Consider the following 25,614-nt stretch of genomic DNA (forward strand, 5'->3'; position numbering starts at 1 on the left):
TAAAATGTTGTATTTTACTTGATTTTAATTATTCTATGTACTCTATTTCTTAACTTTATTTTTATTATTATTCAGTGGGTTTTATTTTCCATCTTATGTTATGCTCATTCTATGTCTATTTTCATGTATGAAATTTCTTTGTTGTAAAGCACTTTGAGCTGCATTTCTTGTATGAAAGGTGCTATACAAATAAAGTTTATTATTATTATTATTATTATTATATATGCAAATGTGAATTTAGATGTTATTGTCCCAGCAGAGACCTAATACACACAAGAATTTTTCTTGTTTTTTCTTTTTTTTTCATGCTTACCTTGTCTAATTTTCCAAAATAGTCCACACAGCGGACATATAAAGGAAAGCAAATTCAACTTTTGGCCATGACGCTGTCTGAAGTTTACCATAACACACTCTGCAGAGCAGCTCACTCGTGTGTGACGTGTGACTATGCGCTTCTTGCTTCTTTCTAATATGGTAAACACCTGTCTTCATATGGAAATGAGCCAGTTAGGTTTTTGGAAGGGAGGGGAAATGAAAGAAGGGTCAACTATTGTGATTATTACATGGCAGACAAATATATACAAAAAAAAACTTTCATGCCACCAGGTGCCGGGTCCACGCAAATAGATACCGGAAGGATGTGATACCAACATCTTTTCAGCTGGAACCCTTGGAAATGTAAACCCTTGGAAATGTAAACTCCCATCTGTGTTCAGAGTAGTTATGAAATATTAAGCTTTTAGTTTCTCACATTCCTGATCTACATGCATATTCAGCAATATGTTAAGACATGTTTTAGAGCTGCATTATTTAAATAACTTATTTTTGACTAAAATGTCAGATGGGACCTTATTATTCCAAGGTCATGATGTGACATCAGGATGAGGTAAATGTACCACAGCAGTTCCACTTTCATTTCTCAGTTTGACAGCAGCATTTAAATTGCAAAACCACACAAACAATTGATATGATAAAAACATAAAAACAACTATAGATCCAAGACAGCTTTGATATTTTGATACATTGTACTGTATGTCCAGATGTCTTAAATCCTCTGCATACAGTGTTGGCTGTAGAGCCACTTACAGAATGAAAATAATACAGGCGGTGCATTATTTTTAAGATATCAAAGGTGATATCTTTTATTAAGGGAAAATAGAAGGTAAAGGGGGGGGGGGGGGTTGGAAGAGAGTGTAGGGTAAGGGTGTGTGTGGGTGAGGAGAGAGGAGAGGGAGTGAGCACAGGTGTCAGTGTGCTGAGGTTCTTGGTTTGAAGCAACTCAAGCAGACTCCATATTCTCCTTTTTTTTCTCCTTCCCCTGACGGGTAAAGAGCTGATGAATCTTCTCATTATGGAAGCCTTAGTCCTCTTGAAGCAAGTCAAGTGGACTCCACCTTCTCCTCCTTTTTTTTCTCCTTCCTCTGACGGGTAAAGAGCTGATGAATCTTCTCATTATAGAAGCCTTAGTCCTCTTGAAGCAAGTCAAGTGGACTCCACCTTCTCCTCCTTTTTTTTCTCCTTCCTCTGACGGGTAAAGAGCTTGAAGAATCTTCTCATCATGGAAGCCTTCTTGGGTTTTTTTGCCTGCTCCTCCTTCTCCTGCTTCTCTGCCTTGAGGTCGATGGAGAGTCTCTGGTTGGTCAAGGCCTCCTCTGCATGGAGCGTTTTCAGCTCTTGATTTTCTTTCTGCAGTGCCTTCACCAGACTCTCCACCTCCTGGAGCCTCATGGACTGCTCCTGGTGGCTCAAAGCCTTCTCTTTCTCAAGGCTGTGATTCAGGTCGATTTTCTCTTGGAGGGCTTTCTTATCCTCAATCTGTTCCTTGACCTTAACAGTCAGCTTTTCAGTGATTGAGGCAAGCTCCCTCTGGAGCGTTTTCATCAGCTCCATTTCCTGCCGATGAGTGTTCTCCCGCTCATGGGCACTCTGGAGCTTCTCTTTCCACTCTTGCATATCCTTACGGAGCTCCTCGTTCTCTCGGCGGAGGATCTCCTGAAGGTTAGTGGCCTGTTCTCTGAGCCCCTCCTTGTCTTCCTGGAGGGACGTAATCTCCTTCCTGCAGGCCTCCAGCTTCACGGCCTGCTCCTTTGCTGCTTTGCAGAGCTCCTGGTTCTCTTGGCGGAGGATCTCCTCTTTCTCTGCCTGCAGGTTACTGGCTCTTTCCTGTTCTTTCCTCAGAGCCATAATGTCCTCCTCGCAGGCCGTGAGTTTCACGGCCTGCTGCTGTACTTCTTTGTGGAGCTCCACGTTCTCTCGGCGGAGGATCTCCTCCTCTGCTTGAAGTTTATTGGCCCGCTCCTGTTCTTTCTGGAGGGCCACATTCTCCTTCTCACACGCCTCAAGCTTCATGGCCTGCTCCTTAACTTTCCCACGGAGGTCCCACACGTTCTCCTTGCCTGCCATGGACTGCTCACATCTGCCAAGGGCCTTCTCTTTCTGGGGAAGGCCGGGCCACTCCTTCCCATCCTGGAGGGCCATATCCTCCTTCTTGCTGGCCTCCAGTTTGATGGCTTGGCCCTTCAGTTTCCTACGAAGCTCCTCGTTCTCTCGGCGGAGGAACTCGTAGTCTTTGTCAGCCTTCGGCTGCTCGCGTCTGCATTTGGCCATCTCTTTCCTGAGCGCCTTCAGCTGATGCTGCAGACCCATGTTTTCATGGATTTGGTCCTCGTGTTCGGAGGCCAGGTCTTTGTAGTTGCGGCGGAGGCCCGCCTTCTCTGCCTCACACGCCTTCAACTTCCTGGCTAGCTCCATGGGATCCATGGTCTCCTGGAGCTGTTGTTTCTTCTCCATTTCTTCAGAGTAACCTTCTCTTTCAGAAGGCCTCCGATAGTCGGAATGTACCTAGTAGTGTATCTAATAATAATAGTGTATCTAATCTCCTGTCTCTATCCTATGACTGCTCTCTCTTCCCGTGTTACTCGTTCACCGTCTTTGCCCACATAGAGCTTCTGTGGCTGTAGCAGCCTCTTTTATAGGATTACTGGAGTTCCAAATGCGTCATAAACAAGAATGCGTGTCAGCAGGCAGCGTGAAAGCCAATTGGTTGAGAAAAGTTGGCAAGATTCCAAAGATTCCAAAGACGCACATGCTCAAAAAACAGCTTATAAAACTGCTGGCTTTATTTAAAAAATAACATGTTTCTATTCATACATATTAGATAAATGTAAATTTAACAGGTTGGACATGTAATGAGAGTTAAAAAAAAAAATTGTATTAATGAGAAAGAGTTTAGTTGGCCATCGGAGACCACCCACTGCGCATGTCAGAAACCTGGGCCGCGTGCGAGGGCTGTGTGAAAGAGTACACGTGGCAAACAGGACATCGCCAGCTACATGTCGTGAGGATTTAAATGTTTTATTATATGTCATGAAGTAGTTTGATAAAAATGAGTTGCAAATGGCCTCATTGCATTATGTTTGCTGCTAGATTGCTTTGGAAGGCCTACACTTGCTGGCAAAAACCGATTTTAATTGTTACCGAGTTGATCAAGTTCCCATGTGGCTAGTTAGCTAACGTTAAAGTGCTGTAGCAGTAATTGGGTTGCTTTTAGTTTAAATAGGCTAACGTTACTCGTAAGTTAGTTGAAAAGCGATTCTCTGAAAATGCCAACGATCTAGGTGACAGGTGGGATTTTATAGGTCTGTGGTTATTTTCCACATGGCAGACACTGAAGCTAGCTAACGTTAGCTAACTTGAGCAAATGCTAGCTTTAGCCAGCCTATCCCGTTCGGCAGCTAGCTAGTCAGGTTTGGGGTTTATGTAACTTTAGTTGCAAGTAACTGAAGGGGGCTAGAACGATTGTGAATGAACAAAATACTTTTATCTAACGTCCTTTTAAAGACATATGTAGGTCTAGTTAATACCTAATGCTGAGTAGCATCATTTTGAATGCACTGGAGTTTCAAAGTTTGAGCTGTCTGCCTTTTCCTCAACCAGATCACGAGCTAACATCCAGTGAGGTGCACTGAGCCATCTGCACAGATGGTGAGTACAAAAGCCTTTAGATGTATTTGTAATCTTTGTTTCTATTTTTTTAATTAAAGATTGGTCGTTGTGGCAAAGGCTTTTTGGGCAGTGTGTGTGTCTGTAACAGTTTGTATTATTTTGGAGGTGGTTCAAGTGGTTTTGATATAATACAGGTCCTAGATCAGGCTGTTCAGGTTGTATTGCAGTTGTCATCAAGGAGTGAGAAATGAAAGAGTGTTGATTTGAATGCAATGCTGATCTCCCGGGACCACCATGGGTCCCGCTCTGTCAAGCCACGCATAGGCTACTATGTGGTTTTATTTGACATTATATTAATACAGATAGTAAAAATATCTTAACGGCTTTTAGAAGTAGACGTATGGTTCAGTCAGCTTCTGTAGACACCTGGTCCTCTACCTGCTGTGCACCGCCCTGTTCATTGTTCTGATGGCAGCTAGTTATGTCTTTGTAGATAAATGCTGAGTTCATGCGGATTACTACGGTTCCACTGCAGTCAACGTTCTTTGGGAAACTGGACCAGCAGCCTGATAAGCTGGTGAAGATCTTCCACAGCCCAGATGAGGAGCTGGAAGAAAGATCCAGAACATCTTGGCTGCCTTAGATGAGGTATGTTTTGTCTTGGAAATGCAGAAATGGTTTTGTCACACTGAACACTGAATTATATATTTTCTTTGGTATTAGGCTACTTATTGAAAGCATTTATCTGACAGTGTAAAGTACTTGATGTGATTGTGAGTTGGGCCGGGTCCGGTTTAACCGGTTTGATACGGTATAAAAGCTTCCACCAGTTCCATTTTCTACACATTGGCTGTACCGGCATTTGCCATTATGAAATCGTCTTGGACCTTAAAAAGTAGCCTCTGCCTACATCAGCTAACTGTGAACCCTGATTATTTTAACATGTATTGCATTAATGAGATAACATGACATATACAATATGTTAGTTATAAACAGAGATAATGCTGGCTTGGACCCTTTCTCACACAAATCACTACTGTTTTTGTTGCTAAGCGATGCAGGACACACACTACATTTGTTTACACGGTTCAGCTGTTAAAGATGGCGGCGACTATAGAAGAAGTTTTGCTGACTTTTTTAATATCATCTTTGAGACCGCACTGAGGCAGTGGCTAAGTCCAGCTGTTGTAGCCTTTACATGTCTAAGAGACAACAACTAAGCCACCAGCAGCATCTTGCAGACAAATCACTTGCTTAGTTGTCTGTTAGACAAGTGAAGCCTACAACAGCTGGACCTAGTGACTGCTTATGCACTCCAAGACATACCGGGTCAAAATGTCTGCAAGACAAACAGTATTCATTTACTGAGTAAGAGCTGTTTGCTGTAGATTTGTCTGTAAGGCGCGCTCACATTTGAAACTGGGGAGGAGCTTGGTGAAACATGGGTCCCGCCAAGTTGCATCATGGGATATTGTATATAATGGCTTGTGATGGCCGCATCTACCGCCACACATTGACAAGTCGGTGAACACTCCTACACTCCACTCACCTTTGGTAAATTTACTTTTGTTTCATTTAGTCATTACGTTTTGCACTTTTTACAGTCACAATGCACATACACACAAGCAAACAAATAAATGACTCCACACATGGCTTTTTGTTTCATATAGCATACTCACAACTTTATTAGCAAATAGACAGTACATGCTTTCTGATTTATAGTGCGCACATTTTAGTGAACATGATATGGTTTATATTGCTACTGTGTTTCAGTTCAGTTGGTTTCATCGTTCTAATTGTAATTTCTTTGAGTTACCGGTGCTGTTGGAGTGGTGTCTGGTCCATGGCTGAGCAAAAGATGCGTTAACTGTAGTGCTGGTCAAAAGTGAACGAATGAATCATTTGTACCAGATCATTCTCGGGCTCGATACATACCGAGTCTGTAGTGGTACGTACGGGTTCCTCCCACTTCGAGTCTCCAAAGCTCTTTAAACGAATGAATGATTGCCATGTACCTTAAATGAAGACATCGCACGTTCCAACCCGCTCTTTGTGGAAGTAGTGTATGTTATTGTTGAGCGTGCCGTTCATTCAGGATTTCTAGTTTGGCTTTCAAATCGCTATCCGAGCTGTCCGAGACGAGCGGCATCGATACTTCCATGTGGAGTCGTTCCTTGAGTGGTTTGAGTATTCCGTGTACGGGTTACGTACGTACTGAAACTCGAGAACCCGAATGAACGGCTCGCTCAACAATGTAGTACTACTTCCTCATTGAGCCAGCCTTTCATTCGGTTTCTCGAGTTTCAGTACGTGCCTAACCCGCATACGGAATACTGGAACTCGACTCGGCCTGCAAATCACACTGTGCCTGCGGTACTTTACCACAAAAGTGTTTTCTTGTAGGGACGATAAGTTGACATGGTTTCACTGAACAAACAAATAATATTCTCTGTGTATTAGAGTTGTCACGGTGGTGCCATTTTGACACCGGTGCGGTTTCCCTCCTCACCACCGGTTATACCGCCTGTCGCCACTAGAGGGTCTAAGCGCTATCAAAGTCAGCGTCACTACAATGAAAGTGAAACTTAAAATTCCTCTCCAAACTCACGTTAACTGGGCGATACTACTACTCGCCATGTCATGGGGAAGAACTATATGATTGAAGATTTTGTTTAGTTCTCACCATTTATGTTAATACTTTATTATTATTATTATGGTTGCATATTCTTTAGTATTGTTTAGTTTAACTTTAGTTGAACAGATGGCCATGTTTGTGTATTAGGTGTTTAGTTCATGTCTATCCCCCCTCTGTATTTATTTGGTCTGATGAGCCACTATATATGTTCCCCCAGTGTGTCATTTTGTTAGGTCAGTTTGTTCTGTTCAGTTGTGTTTAATTTGGAATTGTTTGAGTTAGATTCTCTTCACCTCTTTTATGGGCCCAGAATTATTGTTTATTGTTGAACTTTGCTTTTTACATTTATGTTATGCACTTTGAGTTTCTGGGTAATAAAAGCCCTTATTTTTGAAAACTATACCTGCGACCCCTTTGCCTGCTTGCTTGGTCTCTCACATGGCTTATGATAAAGATATTTGCTCAACTTGAGTGTTTTTGTGCTGTGTTCTGTGTCTTTAAGGACTGTGACCTGGTGGAGAGAGAGAAGGAGCAGATGGTCCTGGGGATCCTCGAGATGTGGGAGTAATCGTTGAGGGAGTGACGGTGGTCAGCGGCCTTCAGAGTGTTGGCTGCACCTGTACCAGGCGTCTTGGTTTGATTTATGCTCTGGATCTGGGGTACCCAACCGGTCTGCAATACACTTGAGGTGTTTCAAAAACTTCTTTTGAACCTGGATGGACAGAAACTGTCGGACAGAGTCTCACACTCAGACACGTGCTCATGTGCAGGCAGTTTACCTTGTTACCCTTGTTTGGGTGTTTTAGCTGTTGTTAACCTTTGTCAACTTCTCCTTTGTTACTGTTGCTATTGTTTTCTTTGTCAGAGAAATGAATTATGGGAGGAAATGTTTCTGCATCTATCCTTCAGTCACTCTCAGAATGGCTAGCATTAAAGCATTTATCATTGAAATGTTACAACACCTGCCAGGTGACTTAACTGATGGGCAGAATATGCATGCATCTGCTTTAAATACTGTTGCTCCACTAAAGGTTAAAAAGAGGTCGACTGACAGAATCTCCCCATGGTTAAACAATAACAGTGTTAATGAGATTAAGAGAATCTGTCGAGCAGCCGAAAGAAAATGGAGGAAAACCAGGCTCACAGTTCACTGTAATATATACAAAGAAGCCATGACTGTCTATAACAAAGCAATACATCTAGCAAGAAAAGATTACTTTTCCAAGATTATTACAGAGAATGCTGGAAACTCTAGAATATTATTCTCCACTATTGACCAGCTACTCAACACTGCCCCCACTCGTCTGCAGTTCTCTGCATCAAATTGTGAAGAACTTGCATTGTTCTTCAATAACAAAATAACTTCAATTAGAACCAGCATTGCTGCTGATGTAAACACAGATGACCTCAGCAAACCCTGTAAAAAAGATGTAACCATGGGAAAATTCACTTGTATTACATTAACTGAGCTTTGCAAGACTGTCACCGAGTGTAACTCCTCCACCTCATGTATTGACCCTGTACCTACAGCATTTTTTAAGCGGGTGTTCGACAGTGTTTCAAGTCATGTCCTAAAGACTATAAATACATCCCTTCAAACAGGCATCTTCCCAGATGCCTTCAAAACAGCTGTTGTAAAACCCTTACTAAAGAAACCCAACCTAGATGGTAATGCACTGACCAACTACAGGCCGATATCCAATCTTCCATTCATTAGTAAGATACTTGAAAAGGTAGTTTCAGTGCAAATAAACTCCTTTCTTAAAGAAAATAATATCCTGGAAAATGAGGTCTCAATTCTTGTCCTCTTAGACCTAAGTGCAGCATTTGATACGATTGACCATGATATCTTAATCAATCGTCTTGAAAAGTTGGTTGGTCTTTCTGACTGTGTTAAACTGGTTCAAAACTTACATCAAAGGGAGAAAGTTTTACGTCAGTCTTGGAGATCATGTGTCTGAGAAAAATGACATCTGCTTTGGGGTTGCACAAGGGAGCTGCCTTGGTCCATTATTATTCTCACTATACATGCTGCCACTTGGTGACATCATTAGAGAGCACAATGTATGTTTCCATAGTTATGCAGATGACACGCAACTGTACATCTCTGCTGAACCAAATGATGCTGCAGCTATAAACTCCATTACTACATGTCTTTTGGCAATAAATAAATGGATGAGCAAAAATTTTTAAAGTTAAACGAGGACAAAACTGAAATCCTACTAGTCGGCCCTAAAACAAAAAGGGAAATGCTGTTTAATAATCTGGGAACACTGACTCCCTGGATTAAATCTGAGGTTACAAGTCTTGGTGTTATCCTAGATTCAGATCTAAGCTTCAAGTCCCACATTAACAAGGTGACGAAAACATCATTTTTCCACCTTAGAAACATAGCTAAAGTACGACCATTTATAAATCAAAAAGATGCTGAAAAATTGATTCATGCCTTTATTTCAAGCCGACTCGATTACTGTAACGCACTGTTTACTGGTCTCCCGAAAAAAAACACAGAGAGACTTCAGCTTATTCAAAACTCTGCAGCTCGGCTATTAACCAGAACCAAGAGGAGAGAGCACATCAGTCCAGTTTTAGCTGCTCTACACTGGCTTCCTGTAACATTTAGAATTGATTTTAAGGTCCTCCTCCTTATATACAAAGCCCTTAATGGGCTAGGACCAAGCTACATTTCTAACTCCCTTGTTCACTACTTGCCTTCAAGAACACTGCGATCATCTGCTGCTGGTTTATTGGAGGTTCCCAGCAACAGCCGAAAGAAAATCGGGGATGCAGCCTTTGTCAATCACGCCCCAAAGCTCTGGAACACACTGCCTATAGATATCAGGGAAGCCAGCTCACTAAGTATTTTTAAAAGAAAGCTAAAAACTTATCTCTTCCCTTTAGCCTTTAACTAGCTACGACTTTCCTGATACAGGCCTTAAACTTTTTTTTTTTTTTTAAACTTTGCTTCGCGCTTATGCACTGCTGCACTTCTTTTAAAATGTTGTATTTTACTTGATTTTAATTATTCTATGTACTCTATTTCTTAACTTTATTTTTATTATTATTCAGTGGGTTTTATTTTCCATCTTATGTTATGCTCATTCTATGTCTATTTTCATGTATGAAATTTCTTTGTTGTAAAGCACTTTGAGCTGCATTTCTTGTATGAAAGGTGCTATACAAATAAAGTTTATTATTATTATTATTATTATTATTATTATATATGCAAATGTGAATTTAGATGTTATTGTCCCAGCAGAGACCTAATACACACAAGAAAAATCATGCTTACCTTGTCTAATTTTCCAAAATAGTCCACACAGCGGACATATAAAGGAAAGCAAATTCAACTTTTGGCCATGACGCTGTCTGAAGTTTACCATAACACACTCTGCAGAGCAGCTCACTCGTGTGTGACGTGATTACTATGCGCTTCTTGCTTCTTTCTAATATGGTAAACACCTGTCTTCATATGGAAATGAGCCAGTTAGGTTTTTGGAAGGGAGGGGAAATGAAAGAAGGGTCAACTATTGTGATTATTACATGGCAGACAAATATATATAAAAAAAAAACTTTCATGCCACCAGGTGCCGGGTCCACGCAAATAGATACCGGAAGGATGTGATACCAACATCTTTTCAGCTGGAACCCTTGGAAATGTAAACTCTTGGAAATGTAAACTCCCATCTGTGTTCAGAGTAGTTATGAAATATTAAGCTTTTAGTTTCTCACATTCCTGATCTACATGCATATTCAGCAATATGTTAAGACATGTTTTAGAGCTGCATTATTTAAATAACTTATTTTTGACTAAAATGTCAGATGGGACCTTATTATTCCAAGGTCATGATGTGACATCAGGATGAGGTAAATGTACCACAGCAGTTCCACTTTCATTTCTCAGTTTGACAGCAGCATTTAAATTGCAAAACCACACAAACAATTGATATGATAAAAACACAAAAACAACTATAGATCCAAGACAGCTTTGATATTTTGATACATTGTACTGTATCTCCAGATGTCTTAAATCCTCTGCATACAGTGTTGGCTGTAGAGCCACTTACAGAATGAAAATAATACAGGCGGTGAATTATTTTTAAGATATCAAAGGTGATATCTTTTATTAAGGGAAAATAGAAGGTAAAGGGGGGGGGGGGTTGGAAGAGAGTGTAGGGTAAGGGTGTGTGTGGATGAGGAGAGAGGAGAGGGAGTGAGCACAGGTGTCAGTGTGCTGAGGTTCTTGGTTTGAAGCAACTCAAGCAGACTCCATCTTCTCTCCTTTTTTTTCTCCTTCCCCTGACGGGTAAAGAGCTGATGAATCTTCTCATTATGGAAGCCTTAGTCCTCTTGAAGCAAGTCAAGTGGACTCCACCTTCTCCTCCTTTTTTTTCTCCTTCCTCTGACGGGTAAAGAGCTGATGAATCTTCTCATTATAGAAGCCTTAGTCCTCTTGAAGCAAGTCAAGTGGACTCCACCTTCTCCTCCTTTTTTTTCTCCTTCCTCTGACGGGTAAAGAGCTTGAAGAATCTTCTCATCATGGAAGCCTTCTTGGGTTTTTTTGCCTGCTCCTCCTTCTCCTGCTTCTCTGCCTTGAGGTCGATGGAGAGTCTCTGGTTGGTCAAGGCCTCCTCTGCATGGAGCGTTTTCAGCTCTTGATTTTCTTTCTGCAGTGCCTTCACCAGACTCTCCACCTCCTGGAGCCTCATGGACTGCTCCTGGTGGCTCAAAGCCTTCTCTTTCTCAAGGCTGTGATTCAGGTCGATTTTCTCTTGGAGGGCTTTCTTATCCTCAATCTGTTCCTTGACCTTAACAGTCAGCTTTTCAGTGATTGAGGCAAGCTCCCTCTGGAGCGTTTTCATCAGCTCCATTTCCTGCCGATGAGTGTTCTCCCGCTCATGGGCACTCTGGAGCTTCTCTTTCCACTCTTGCATATCCTTACGGAGCTCCTCGTTCTCTCGGCGGAGGATCTCCTGAAGGTTAGTGGCCTGTTCTCTGAGCCCCTCCTTGTCTTCCTGGAGGGACGTAATCTCCTTCCTGCAGGCCTCCAGCTTCACGGCCTGCTCCTTTGCTGCTTTGCAGAGCTCCTGGTTCTCTTGGCGGAGGATCTCCTCTTTCTCTGCCTGCAGGTTACTGGCTCTTTCCTGTTCTTTCCTCAGAGCCATAATGTCCTCCTCGCAGGCCGTGAGTTTCACGGCCTGCTGCTGTACTTCTTTGTGGAGCTCCACGTTCTCTCGGCGGAGGATCTCCTCCTCTGCTTGAAGTTTATTGGCCCGCTCCTGTTCTTTCTGGAGGGCCACATTCTCCTTCTCACACGCCTCAAGCTTCATGGCCTGCTCCTTAACTTTCCCACGGAGGTCCCACACGTTCTCCTTGCCTGCCATGGACTGCTCACATCTGCCAAGGGCCTTCTCTTTCTGGGGAAGGCCGGGCCACTCCTTCCCATCCTGGAGGGCCATATCCTCCTTCTTGCTGGCCTCCAGTTTGATGGCTTGGCCCTTCAGTTTCCTACGAAGCTCCTCGTTCTCTCGGCGGAGGAACTCGTAGTCTTTGTCAGCCTTCGGCTGCTCGCGTCTGCATTTGGCCATCTCTTTCCTGAGCGCCTTCAGCTGATGCTGCAGACCCATGTTTTCATGGATTTGGTCCTCGTGTTCGGAGGCCAGGTCTTTGTAGTTGCGGCGGAGGCCCGCCTTCTCTGCCTCACACGCCTTCAACTTCCTGGCTAGCTCCATGGGATCCATGGTCTCCTGGAGCTGTTGTTTCTTCTCCATTTCTTCAGAGTAACCTTCTCTTTCAGAAGGCCTCCGATAGTCGGAATGTACCTAGTAGTGTATCTAATAATAATAGTGTATCTAATCTCCTGTCTCTATCCTATGACTGCTCTCTCTTCCCGTGTTACTCGTTCACCGTCTTTGCCCACATAGAGCTTCTGTGGCTGTAGCAGCCTCTTTTATAGGATTACTGGAGTTCCAAATGCGTCATAAACAAGAATGCGTGTCAGCAGGCAGCGTGAAAGCCAATTGGTTGAGAAAAGTTGGCAAGATTCCAAAGATTCCAAAGACGCACATGCTCAAAAAACAGCTTATAAAACTGCTGGCTTTATTTAAAAATAACATGTTTCTATTCATACATATTAGATAAATGTAAATTTAACAGGTTGGACATGTAATGAGAGTTAAAAAAAAAAATTGTATTAATGAGAAAGAGTTTAGTTGGCCATCGGAGACCACCCACTGCGCATGTCAGAAACCTGGGCCGCGTGCGAGGGCTGTGTGAAAGAGTACACGTGGCAAACAGGACATCGCCAGCTACATGTCGTGAGGATTTAAATGTTTTATTATATGTCATGAAGTAGTTTGATAAAAATGAGTTGCAAATGGCCTCATTGCATTATGTTTGCTGCTAGATTGCTTTGGAAGGCCTACACTTGCTGGCAAAAACCGATTCTAATTGTTACCGAGTTGATCAAGTTCCCATGTGGCTAGTTAGCTAACGTTAAAGTGCTGTAGCAGTAATTGGGTTGCTTTTAGTTTAAATCGGCTAACGTTACTCGTAAGTTAGTTGAAAAGCGATTCTCTGAAAATGCCAACGATCTAGGTGACAGGTGGGATTTTATAGGTCTGTGGTTATTTTCCACATGGCAGACACTGAAGCTAGCTAACGTTAGCTAACTTGAGCAAATGCTAGCTTTAGCCAGCCTATCCCGTTCGGCAGCTAGCTAGTCAGGTTTGGGGTTTATGTAACTTTAGTTGCAAGTAACTGAAGGGGGCTAGAACGATTGTGAATGAACAAAATACTTTTCTAGGTCTAGTTAATACCTAATGCTGAGTAGCATCATTTTGAATGCACTGGAGTTTCAAAGTTTGAGCTGTCTGCCTTTTCCTCAACCAGATCACGAGCTAACATCCAGTGAGGTGCACTGAGCCATCTGCACAGTGAGTACAAAAGCCTTTAGATGTATTTGTAATCTTTGTTTCTATTTTTTTAATTAAAGATTGGTCGTTGTGGCAAAGGCTTTTTGGGCAGTGTGTGTGTCTGTAACAGTTTGTATTATTTTGGAGGTGGTTCAAGTGGTTTTGATTAGGGTTGCAAAGGGGTGGAAAATTTCCGGTAAATTTCCGGAAAGTTTCCGGTAAATTTCCATGGGAAGTTAAGCTGGGGAATTTTGGAAATATTCCAAATTGGAAACTTTCCATGGGAATTATGGGAATTTATGGGAATTTATGGGAATTAACTGGGAATTGAGGGTAATTTAATGGAAAGGTATCATATCCAAGCATAAATATTTGTTTTGTTATAAGCAGACATCCATCCAAAATAATACAATTAAAACAGATTTATTTGTAAGTAGAACTTTATCAAGTGTTAAATATTTTATTGAACAATCAATTCTTTCATTGAAGAACAAAAACATGAATGTTGAGTTGCATGTAGGGGGCGTGGTCTCAACAGCCCTGCAGTAAGCAGTGTGCTATGTGTGCATGTGATTGAGGAATAGCATAGATATTCAACTGTACTTGCATGATATCTGGTTGTTTTAGTCAGGATTATGCTAAAATATATTTTCCCCAACTATATTTAAGTTCCCTATTAAGAGCATACCTTCAATTTAGTAAATTCCTTGTTTATTCCCGTTTATTCCCATAAATTCCCGTTAATTCCCATAAATTCCCGTTAATTCCCGTTAATTCCCATGGAAAGTTTCCAACTTTGAAAATTCCCGGAATTTTGCAACCCTAGTTTTGATATAATACAGGTCCTAGATCAGGCTGTTCAGGTTGTATTGCAGTTGTCATCAAGGAGTGAGAAATGAAAGAGTGTTGATTTGAATGCAATGCTGATCTCCCGGGACCACCATGGGTCCCGCTCTGTCAAGCCACGCATAGGCTACTATGTGGTTTTATTTGACATTATATTAATACAGATAGTAAAAATATCTTAACGGCTGTTAGAAGTAGACGTATGGTTCAGTCAGCTTCTGTAGACACCTGGTCCTCTACCTGCTGTGCACCGCCCTGTTCATTGTTCTGATGGCAGCTAGTTATGTCTTTGTAGATAAATGCTGAGTTCATGCGGATTACTACGGTTCCACTGCAGTCAACGTTCTTTGGGAAACTGGACCAGCAGCCTGATAAGCTGGTGAAGATCTTCCACAGCCCAGAGGAGGAGCTGGAAGAAAGATCCAGAACATCTTGGCTGCCTTAGATGAGGTATGTTTTGTCTTGGAAATGCAGAAATGGTTTTGTCACACTGAACACTGAATTATATATTTTCTTTGGTATTAGGCTACTTATTGAAAGCATTTATCTGACAGTGTAAAGTACTTGATGTGATTGTGAGTTGGGCCGGGTCCGGTTTAACCGGTTTGATACGGTATAAAAGCTTCCACCAGTTCCATTTTCTACACATTGGCTGTACCGGCATTTGCCATTATGAAATCGTCTTGGACCTTAAAAAGTAGCCTCTGCCTACATCAGCTAACTGTGAACCCTGATTATTTTAACATGTATTGCATTAATGAGATAACATGACATATACAATATGTTAGTTATAAACAGAGATAATGCTGGCTTGGACCCTTTCTCACACAAATCACTACTGTTTTTGTTGCTAAGCGATGCAGGACACACACTACATTTGTTTACACGGTTCAGCTGTTAAAGATGGCGGCGACTATAGAAGAAGTTTTGCTGACTTTTTTAATATCATCTTTGAGACCGCACTGAGGCAGTGGCTAAGTCCAGCTGTTGTAGCCTTTACATGTCTAAGAGACAACAACTAAGCCACCAGCAGCATCTTGCAGACAAATCACTTGCTTAGTTGTCTGTTAGACAAGTGAAGCCTACAACAGCTGGACCTAGTGACTGCTTATGCACTCCAAGACATACCGGGTCAAAATGTCTGCAAGACAAACAGTATTCATTTACTGAGTAAGAGCTGTTTGCTGTAGATTTGTCTGTAAGGCGCGCTCACATTTGAAACTGGGGAGGAGCTTGGTGAAACATGGGTCCCGCCAAGTTGCATCATGGGATATTGTATATAATGGCTTGTGATGGCCGCATCTACCGCCACACATTGACAAGTCGGTGAACACTCCTACACTCCACTCACCTTTGGTAAATTTACTTTTGTTTCATTTAGTCATTACGTTTTGCACTTTTTACAGTCACAATGCACATACACACAAGCAAACAAATAAATGACTCCACACATGGCTTTTTGTTTCATATAGCATACTCACAACTTTATTAGCAAATAGACAGTACATGCTTTCTGATTTATAGTGCGCACATTTTAGTGAACATGATATGGTTTATATTGCTACTGTGTTTCAGTTCAGTTGGTTTCATCGTTCTAATTGTAATTTCTTTGAGTTACCGGTGCTGTTGGAGTGGTGTCTGGTCCATGGCTGAGCAAAAGATGCGTTAACTGTAGTGCTGGTCAAAAGTGAACGAATGAATCATTTGTACCAGATCATTCTCGGGCTCGATACATACCGAGTCTGTAGTGGTACGTACGGGTTCCTCCCACTTCGAGTCTCCAAAGCTCTTTAAACGAATGAATGATTGCCATGTACCTTAAATGAAGACATCGCACGTTCCAACCCGCTCTTTGTGGAAGTAGTGTATGTTATTGTTGAGCGTGCCGTTCATTCAGGATTTCTAGTTTGGCTTTCAAATCGCTATCCGAGCTGTCCGAGACGAGCGGCATCGATACTTCCATGTGGAGTCGTTCCTTGAGTGGTTTGAGTATTCCGTGTACGGGTTACGTACGTACTGAAACTCGAGAACCCGAATGAACGGCTCGCTCAACAATGTAGTACTACTTCCTCATTGAGCCAGCCTTTCATTCGGTTTCTCGAGTTTCAGTACGTGCCTAACCCGCATACGGAATACTGGAACTCGACTCGGCCTGCAAATCACACTGTGCCTGCGGTACTTTACCACAAAAGTGTTTTCTTGTAGGGACGATAAGTTGACATGGTTTCACTGAACAAACAAATAATATTCTCTGTGTATTAGAGTTGTCACGGTGGTGCCATTTTGACACCGGTGCGGTTTCCCTCCTCACCACCGGTTATACCGCCTGTCGCCACTAGAGGGTCTAAGCGCTATCAAAGTCAGCGTCACTACAATGAAAGTGAAACTTAAAATTCCTCTCCAAACTCACGTTAACTGGGCGATACTATTACTCGCCATGTCATGGGGGAGAACTATATGATTGAAGATTTTGTTTAGTTCTCACCATTTATGTTAATACTTTATTATTATTATGGTTGCATATTCTTTAGTCTAGTATTGTTTAGTTTAACTTTAGTTGAGAACAGATGGCCATGTTTGTGTATTAGGTGTTTAGTTCATGTCTATCCCCCCTCTGTATTTATTTGGTCTGATGAGCCACTATATATGTTCCCCCAGTGTGTCATTTTGTTAGGTCAGTTTGTTCTGTTCAGTTGTGTTTAATTTGGAATTGTTTGAGTTAGATTCTCTTCACCTCTTTTATGGGCCCAGAATTATTGTTTATTGTTGAACTTTGCTTTTTACACTTTGAGTTTCTGGGTAATAAAAGCCCTTATTTTTGAAAACTATACCTGCGACCCCTTTGCCTGCTTGCTTGGTCTCTCACATGGCTTATGATAAAGATATTTGCTCAACTCGAGTGTTTTTGTGCTGTGTTCTGTGTCTTTAAGGACTGTGACCTGGTGGAGAGAGAGAAGGAGCAGATGGTCCTGGGGATCCTCGAGATGTGGGAGTAATCGTTGAGGGAGTGACGGTGGTCAGCGGCCTTCAGAGTGTTGGCTGCACCTGTACCAGGCGTCTTGGTTTGATTTATGCTCTGGATCTGGGGTACCCAACCGGTCTGCAATACACTTGAGGTGTTTCAAAAACTTCTTTTGAACCTGGATGGACAGAAACTGTCGGACAGAGTCTCACACTCAGACACGTGCTCATGTGCAGGCAGTTTACCTTGTTACCCTTGTTTGGGTGTTTTAGCTGTTGTTAACCTTTGTCAACTTCTCCTTTGTTACTGTTGCTATTGTTTTCTTTGTCAGAGAAATGAATTATGGGAGGAAATGTTTCTGCATCTATCCTTCAGTCACTCTCAGAATGGCTAGCATTAAAGCATTTATCATTGAAGTGTTACAACACCTGCCAGGTGACTTAACTGATGGACAGACTATGCATGTTTTTTCATTTTTCTTTTTAAGCTTGATGGAACAAGTGCCTAAAGGTGATGCGAAAATCCAAATGTCAGGCTGTCACTTAGAATTCATGTTTGGTAGTCATGTAGTTGTTGTACTCTTAGGGAGCTTAACTGGAGCAATTAGGGTTACATGCTTTGCTATTTCCCTTCTACAAGCATGCTTCTAAAGGATTCTGCATCATTTTTATAGAACTCTACATCATGTTCTTTAAAAGCACCTTTTAACAGGAGCATATTTGGACTCCTCTTTGTCTCTATCTCTCCCTCTTTCTCTTTCCCTCTCTCGTTCTCTTCTCTCCGTTCTCTCTCTCTCTCTCTCTATGTTTCTGTCTGTCTCTTTATCCTGGTTGTTGAAATTTGTCAGTTGCACTTAAAAGAATTGCAATAAAGACCTTAAAATGCCATTTGAGTTGTCATTTTATGAACATGACAGTTTTTGGTTTAGGTGGTGTTAAAACCTGAAAGAAATGCATCCAGGAAACAATTCATATCAGATCAACATAATATAAATATTTTTGACTTTGGTACAAATCACATTGGGTCAATGTAGTTTAGATATGTTGACCTAAACATTTTAATTACGTGTAATGAAAATGGTATTTTGAACAAGCTACATCTACCAATGGTGGAGATGTCATTTTGACATTTTTAATACATTTCTCTCCATTACATCCTGAAAAGTTAAGTGAAAGACATTTCTCTTGGTATAAAACGTATTCATTAATGTTCATCATTTCTGTCAATTTTTGATGAGCAGCTTGGGACCCCATCTGCCTCATTCATAGACTCAAAAGGAGAATCTCCATTCACTTATTTTACATTGGGAAGATAATCAGGATCATCTACTTGATCATCATCACTCAGATCCTCCACATTAGACTCAAGAGGATCTTCTGGTACCAGAGCAGGAATATTGCAAGGCCAGATGGAAAAAATAAATATAACAAATCAATAACATCTTATGTTTTAGCGTTATATTTAGCTTGATTGTCATTTTCTTCCAGTAATGCTCATCAAAAATGACAAATGATGAACATAAATGAATTTAATAAGAATATAATGAAATTAACTACAAATGTATAATGTTACCATCAATGATTGGTCAAAAAATGTTGGGTTACCAAGAAATTGTTGTTTTCTTTTACTGTAAATTTATTATACCATTGATCGACATTTCAACCGTTTGGTTGATCAAGTTTTAAAAAAAATTATTTCACAGCTATTGTACAAACAGTTGTAAATGTAGTTATGTCATGGTGTTCAGTAACATCTCTGAAGATGTGTTCATCAAAAAACATCAAACATTTCTCACAAACAGGAGCACTTCTGAAGGTGTTTGCTAGGTGCCAGCTTGCTGGAATAAAGAAGTGTGCTCAGCTGCACCACACGCCCTCTGGTGGATGTTGTTGGGTATCGCATACTTCAACCGAGTGGTCGATGTCTCGGTCGGGGTTCGGTTAGGTTGCGTGCATTTTTCAATGAGTTATGGGAAGTGAATATGTGATCTACCAATTGGTTGAGAAATTATTAAAGGTTAATCATGCTCAAAATATTCATGGCTTCTAACCCTGCCACCCAGTTATGTGAACCCAACCCGCGGTGCCAGCAGTGTTATTTTTCCAGGGCAGTCAGGCAGGCAGGTAATGCTTAGTGAGATGTCGCTTAGCTTTTTCCCACTGTGTAAAGCCTCCAAATGTCAAACTCTTGCTAGCTGGAGCCAAGATTATCAAATGATGATGTCACACCAGGAAGCCACCATCTTTATGCACATGTACTGTTGGGAGTACATCTAGTTCAGATCTTATCTTACCAGGTTGTTCAGGGACCGACCTTGGTCGATTATTCTGGCCTTCGGCAAGGGAATCACCTGCAGAGAGAGAAAACATGATATTAGAATCTCAGATGGATGCAGCTGAGACATGTTTGTGCTGATGAATGCGCAAATACTTATACAAAATACACAAATATGCGCACACACACACACAAACAGTTCCCAGTTAACAGTTGTTTTGGACAGAAATGCCAAAACACTACAAGAAGCCTGTCAACATAGGATGCAAAGTTTGTTATCACTGATAATGACCCACTTGTGTGTGTGTGTGTGTGTGTGGGTGGTGGGTGGGTGGGTGATGGGTACATTTGTGTGCGTGTGTGTGTGTGTGTGTGTGTGTGTTAAAGGAGGAGGATGGCACAGGAATGCCAGTGATTTTTGGCCGATGCTACTGGCACCAGTCACCATAATCACTGTGATGAGCTGATGACAGACTAAAAGTGTGTGTGTGTGTGTGTGTGTGTGTGGAGGGGGGTGAAGTAGAGAAAGAGAGAGAAAGTGCTGATTGATGCAAATCTGACAGGAGAAAACGATGGATTAGAAAAGAATGAATGAATTCTTTCTGTTAAGTCTGGCACAGATGTGATGAAAAAATGTTATTACATATAAATGCGCAGCATCTTTTTCATCATAGGTATAGTAAGCCGCCTTTTGGTAAAAAGGGTACAAGGGAAAAATGTTCTTCCAAAACATTATACTGTAGTATATCCATTTTGGGGGTAAAGAATTATGTGAAGTTCATCATTCAGTATCTCCACTCTGTAAAAGTTATAAATTTAAGAAAAAGGACTTAAGTTATAAGAACGACCATAATTTTGTGCTACTCATCATTTTAGAGTGTCACTTTTTTCAGATGGTGTAAATCTCATTTTTTCATGAAACTCTTCAAGTGCCTAAATGAGTGCGTCACTCAGACGTATCCCAGATATTTTATTTTATATGTAAACTAGGGATGGGATGATATATCGAAATTCAACACAACGCGATACAAACATGTGACAATATGTATCGTGGGGCAGAAAAATGAATCGCGATATCAGCTGCATGTTATTCTGCTGTAGTAATCACAAATGAGACAGCTTGACCATCACAGTTTCACAAGCTCTCCATCCAAATTATATTATTGTCACTTTGTACTGACATTTTTAAATTGTTGTTTATATTCTAGCAGGCCAGTGACAATGCTAGAAAGTGTTGTGGCTCAGAAATAAACAGAATTCTGCACTCAGACTTTGTTGTCACCAAAATGTTATTTGTTACATCATGTGGTTGTATCGAATCCTGAACCCCATACCACATATCAAAATTGTCCCATCCCTATTGTTAGTAAACTATGGGTGACTTCTCGTCTGCCATTTTGCTTCCCCAGTTAAATTAAATCGAATGCCTTAGTGAAAGTGAACAGAAAGAAAGAAACACTCCTAACCTCCTAATCACATAGAGTTTATTAAGAGTTTGACTCGTACATAGAAAAAAAAACAACTTTTTACAACTTTAATTAATTAATTTAATAACCCATCATGACTAAAAATGCATGTCTGTTACTTCAGTGATTCCAAACATAACCAACAAGAAACTTTTTACATACTTTTTTCATACTTACCTGTTACCTGCCATCAGTCGTATTATTACATTACATTATATTTCTGGATGAAAAAAAAAAAAAATGCCTTCAATCCGATAAATCACTATGTCAACAAAGCTGAGGCGGGGTGCTGCGGGGTTTCAACACTACCAGGGCTTAAAGTGTAAAATCTGTCCCATCCAGCTTTATTCATGCTACATTTTACACCAGTCAGGTCATATGAATAATATTGAATGTCTGCCAACTGGCAAAGTGAAGTGTGTGTGCATCAGTGTACGTAGCCGCTGGCAGAGGCTCAATATCTATAGACGGATTATTATAATTGGCCAATCTGTATTCACAAACCGTAATGTACCTGGAGAGGAATGAAAAAAAAAGAGAGGAAGAGGGAAAGGTGAAAGCATGTCAAGAGAAAAACAGTGGCGGAGAGAGGGGGTTTAGGAGAGAGAAAGAAGAGAGAGAGAGAGAGAAAGGAGATGAATGGAGGAGGTGAAGGAAGGAGAGTAGGTGTAGGAGGGGATGGAGATGTGGTAAGCAGCATTCCTGACTGCACGGTTACACACACACACACACACACACACAGGAAGAGAGAGAGAGAGAGAGAGGGCGAGGTGGGACGAGAAAGAGAGAGAGAGAATGAGTAGAGGGGGGGAAAGGAAGAGAGAAAGACGCGTTAATCTGAAATCCAGATGCTTTAAGGACCAAACAGAGGGTCAAACTAATCCACACACACACACACACACAGTCGCAAACACGGCTCTCCATCCCTCTCCCTCTCTCTCTCTCTCTCTCTCCCTCTCTCCCTCTCTCACACACACACACACACACACAGAGTCCGTCCGGGACCTCGCTGGCTTTACAAGTCAGCAAAACATCAGAACGGGACTCAAACATCAACTGGATACTTTTTACGCCTGTTTTTTCTTGTAAACCTCTCACTTTCCAGCCTGCAGTCCAGACGAAAGGACTTGCTTTCTTTTTTTGGGGGGTTTATATTTTGTAGTTAGGCTTTTGTTTTCTTTTCTGGAGGAATTTGCAGGTGAGTCTCTTGTGGTTTTTCATAATGAGAACTTGTTAAATGCTCCCAGATGTAAAAAAAAAAAAAATAATAACTGTGTTTTTTGGGAATTTTTGGAATGAGTTTTGAAGTTTTCCGCACTCTCCTATGCATTTGAGCCGGAAGCTTAATTGAAAGATAATTGAAAAGTCTAAAAATCACAGTTTGCATGAAGTGATTTCCTCGCAGTATACCTTTCCTGCTGCGAGACTGACTTATTTGTCAGTGTAATTTGCCTTGTTTAAAACTGTCAGTTTGCAGGATTTGAAGTTGTCTGGTGGGTGTCAAGGTGCTGCCAGAGTGCCGTCTCGCTTTGAAGTCTAATTTCATACTCACTGTCATGCAGTGACAGATGTGGCTCGTGTCACTGCAATCCATCAGCTGATTGACTTGTGTTGAGAGGGAAATTAGCAGCAGACACCAGTCAAATGCTGTTTGTTTTGGCTGTGGCTGGGAACTGTTCTTTGAGCTATACCTTTAAAAAAAAAAAAAAAAAAAAAAAAAAAGTTCTATGTCATTTAAAAAGTTAGGATTAAAGGTTGTAAATAGCACCAGAACAAGATTCCAATCTGATTGCCTTTAAAGAACATCTGAAAATTCCTATATTTATACTTAATATATTTATGAGGAGGAAATTTACTGTATGCCCAACCATGGAAATCCGGGCTGTCGCTGCTAAGTCTGTTTACAGTAACCAGATACTTCAGCAAAGCGTTCCTCAATCTTTTTTGCCGTCGAGAAACATTTGAGCCAAACAGCAGCTCCATTCCAACACACACACACACACACACACACACACACACACACACACACTAGGCATTGATAGCTTGAAAATGCCACACACAGCTTTGTTGTGATGACTAATGACAGCCAGCTTGAGGAACAAGAAAGAGTAAGCTTACTAGACTTGGCTCAAACTGGACAAACCTGGAAGGAAAGCTCATTACATAAAGTTTGACATTGTTTTTTCTTGACTTTTAAGCAAAAAAAAAAAAAGAAAGGCACACCTGGTTCTCTCTCCATGGCACATCAGTGTGTACCACCTTGACAGATTTACAACCGCTGCTTTCAAGGGTCTTCTGTAATGAATTTGTCTGGTAAAATGGTTAAAAGTGACCAGTGGAAAATAGGGAATCTCCCTGCTAATTAATCCAGTACACTAACAAGGTATTTTTTCCTCACCCCCCCCATGTTATTGAATGCAGAAGAAATACTTTCCTTCCTGACATGAAAGAACAAAAAGAAAAACAAGCTGTAGTCCAATATTTTTACCCTACACAAGTTTTCGAACCTCTATGAAATGAAGCTTTGAAACAGACTTCTAAGACTCTATTTGCCCCCAGATGTCATTCAATAATGATGATAAAGTTGGAGGGGATTTTGTATGTTAAATCATGTCATTATGTGAGAAATTTTAATAAAATTACCATAAACCAGATGGCTATAAAGTAAGTCAAGGAATTAAGATAATGCTTATGTCATATAACTCCACAAAACATTTTATAATGGTTAAAATACAGGGTCATCAATCAGAAAGTGCGGCTGTTTTCATTGCTGAATAACTCTTTGGAGATGGGGTTTGCGTCTGATGGGAGCAATGCCACATATACTGTAAGAGATTTCTGAATGAGGATATATGGATAGCACATGATATCACAGACTGCATGGAAAACATATGGGAATCATATTGTAGTCGTCTCTTGACATGTGTTATCTTGCATTGGGCAGCTGTGACTTGGCTGCCAGTCAGTGTAATGCTTTTGACAAAGATGTATTGGCCTCACTCTGACGCTCTTAAAGGAATACAGCAAGCTTTTGGCCCATTGGTCAGTTTACCTGTTAAGTGATGAGAACACAGACACCAAAATCATCCACGTCCACAAGTAGGTTGTTCGCTCCAGTGCTCCACGCTAACACTTTAGCATACACTATGTTGAGTGATAATAGGCTCCATGCTAACACTTTAGCATACACTATGTTGACAGTTAGTAGGCTCCATTAACAGTTAAATGCTGCCTTCATGAGCTCGTCTGTAGTTCCTACCTTCGAGTTCGGAAGTTGAAAGTACGACTTGCTATGCATTCAAGTGGTTTTGGTCATAAATGCGACAAACATCAACACCACAAAGACACTAGTGATTGCACTTTTACTCTTTCCTCACACTGAACAAATACAGAACTGTTTGCCTCAGCCACATACTGAAAGTGTGCGCATTGACGTGCCCACCAAGTCGTGAAGTTGGAGCTTTCAGGCTCCATGCTAACACTTTAGCATACACTATGTCGAGTGATCGTAGGCTCCATGCTAACGCTTTAGCATACACTATGTCGAGTGATCGTAGGCTCCATGCTAACGCTTTAGCATACACTATGTCTAGTGATCGTAGGCTCCATGCTAACGCTTTAGTATACACTATATTGGCTGATAGGCTCCATGCTAACACTTTAGCATACACTATGTTGAGTGATATTAGGCTCCAGTGTTAGCATGGTGTCTACCAGGGAAACATGGATGATTTTGGTGTCTATCTTCTCATCACATAACTGGTTGGCCAGTGGGCCAATCTTCCAAAAACTCATTTGCATTCCTTTAAGATACTGTCTGCCTTCTCTCTTCCTGCCATTCCTTCGTTCATTCATCCTTTTCTTTTCTTCCTTCCTTTCCAATCCCTTCATGACAACGTGACTTTGACTCCTGCCATACACGTACTCTGTACTCTTGTTCCAGCACTTCATTCATTGATAGCGTCTAAAACTACAGCATAGAAGAATTGAGGATGGAAAAATGGAAGGAACGCCAGACTGTAAAGAAAGAAACGTAGGAATGAAGGATGCATTTTGGAACCATTGTGTGCCAGTGAACATATGATTTTGATAAGTGGGGGCTGAACAGTACAGCGCTCTGTCTAGGTTAGTGGAAGTGCAGCACTTTATCTCTGTCAGCTGAGAGTCTGGGAGGGGTACTAAGTAACTACTCTTCTCCCCTCATCTGTTACCTCTTCTCTTCTCTGCTCTTCTCTTCTCTTCTCTTCTCTCTGTTCTCCCTCTTCCTTTCCTTTCCTTTCTCCTCTTGTACCTTCTTAACTCCTGTCCTCTCCACTACCTTTCATTTCCTTGCCTCTCCTCCCTCTGTCCCCGGTGTGCTGACACAGAAAGCTGGTAAAACCATCAGGTAGGGAGAGCAGGAGGAGAGAACTAGCCGGCTGACAGCACTGACCTGTGATCACCTTTCTACTCTCCATACAGAAGCCTGACACTACATGGGCTGAGCCCCCTAATAAAATACACCCCATGTCCTATCAACATGTGGTTTAACAGTTCTTGACTGGGACAATATGTGACATTCATTGTGGGTTA

The 25,614-nt window shown here is 41.4% G+C and overlaps 2 protein-coding genes across 2 annotated transcripts; both read right to left on the reverse strand.

Moving 5' to 3' along the window:
• Positions 1–1,482: 1,482 nt before the first annotated feature.
• LOC139650221 (golgin subfamily A member 6-like protein 22) lies at positions 1,483–4,179 on the reverse strand. The gene is made up of 2 exons (XM_071526822.1): positions 4,092–4,179; positions 1,483–2,804 (listed from the first exon to the last, which is right to left on the reverse strand). Exons 1-2 carry the CDS (start codon positions 4,177–4,179, stop codon positions 1,483–1,485), a joined length of 1,410 nt encoding a protein of 469 aa, XP_071382923.1.
• Positions 4,180–11,043: 6,864 nt separating this feature from the next.
• Positions 11,044–12,351, reverse strand: LOC139650224 (golgin subfamily A member 6-like protein 22). Its single transcript, XM_071526826.1, has one exon. The coding sequence runs from the start codon at positions 12,349–12,351 to the stop codon at positions 11,044–11,046; it is 1,308 nt and encodes a 435-aa protein (XP_071382927.1).
• Between the last annotated feature and the right edge of the window lie 13,263 nt (positions 12,352–25,614).

Source organism: Centroberyx affinis, unplaced genomic scaffold, assembly GCF_046629955.1.
Source record: "Centroberyx affinis isolate AG114_WGS23_722 - 3 ecotype Tasmania unplaced genomic scaffold, CSIRO-AGI_Caff_v1 ptg001466l_1, whole genome shotgun sequence".
Classification (NCBI taxonomy): Eukaryota; Metazoa; Chordata; class Actinopteri; order Beryciformes; family Berycidae; genus Centroberyx; species Centroberyx affinis.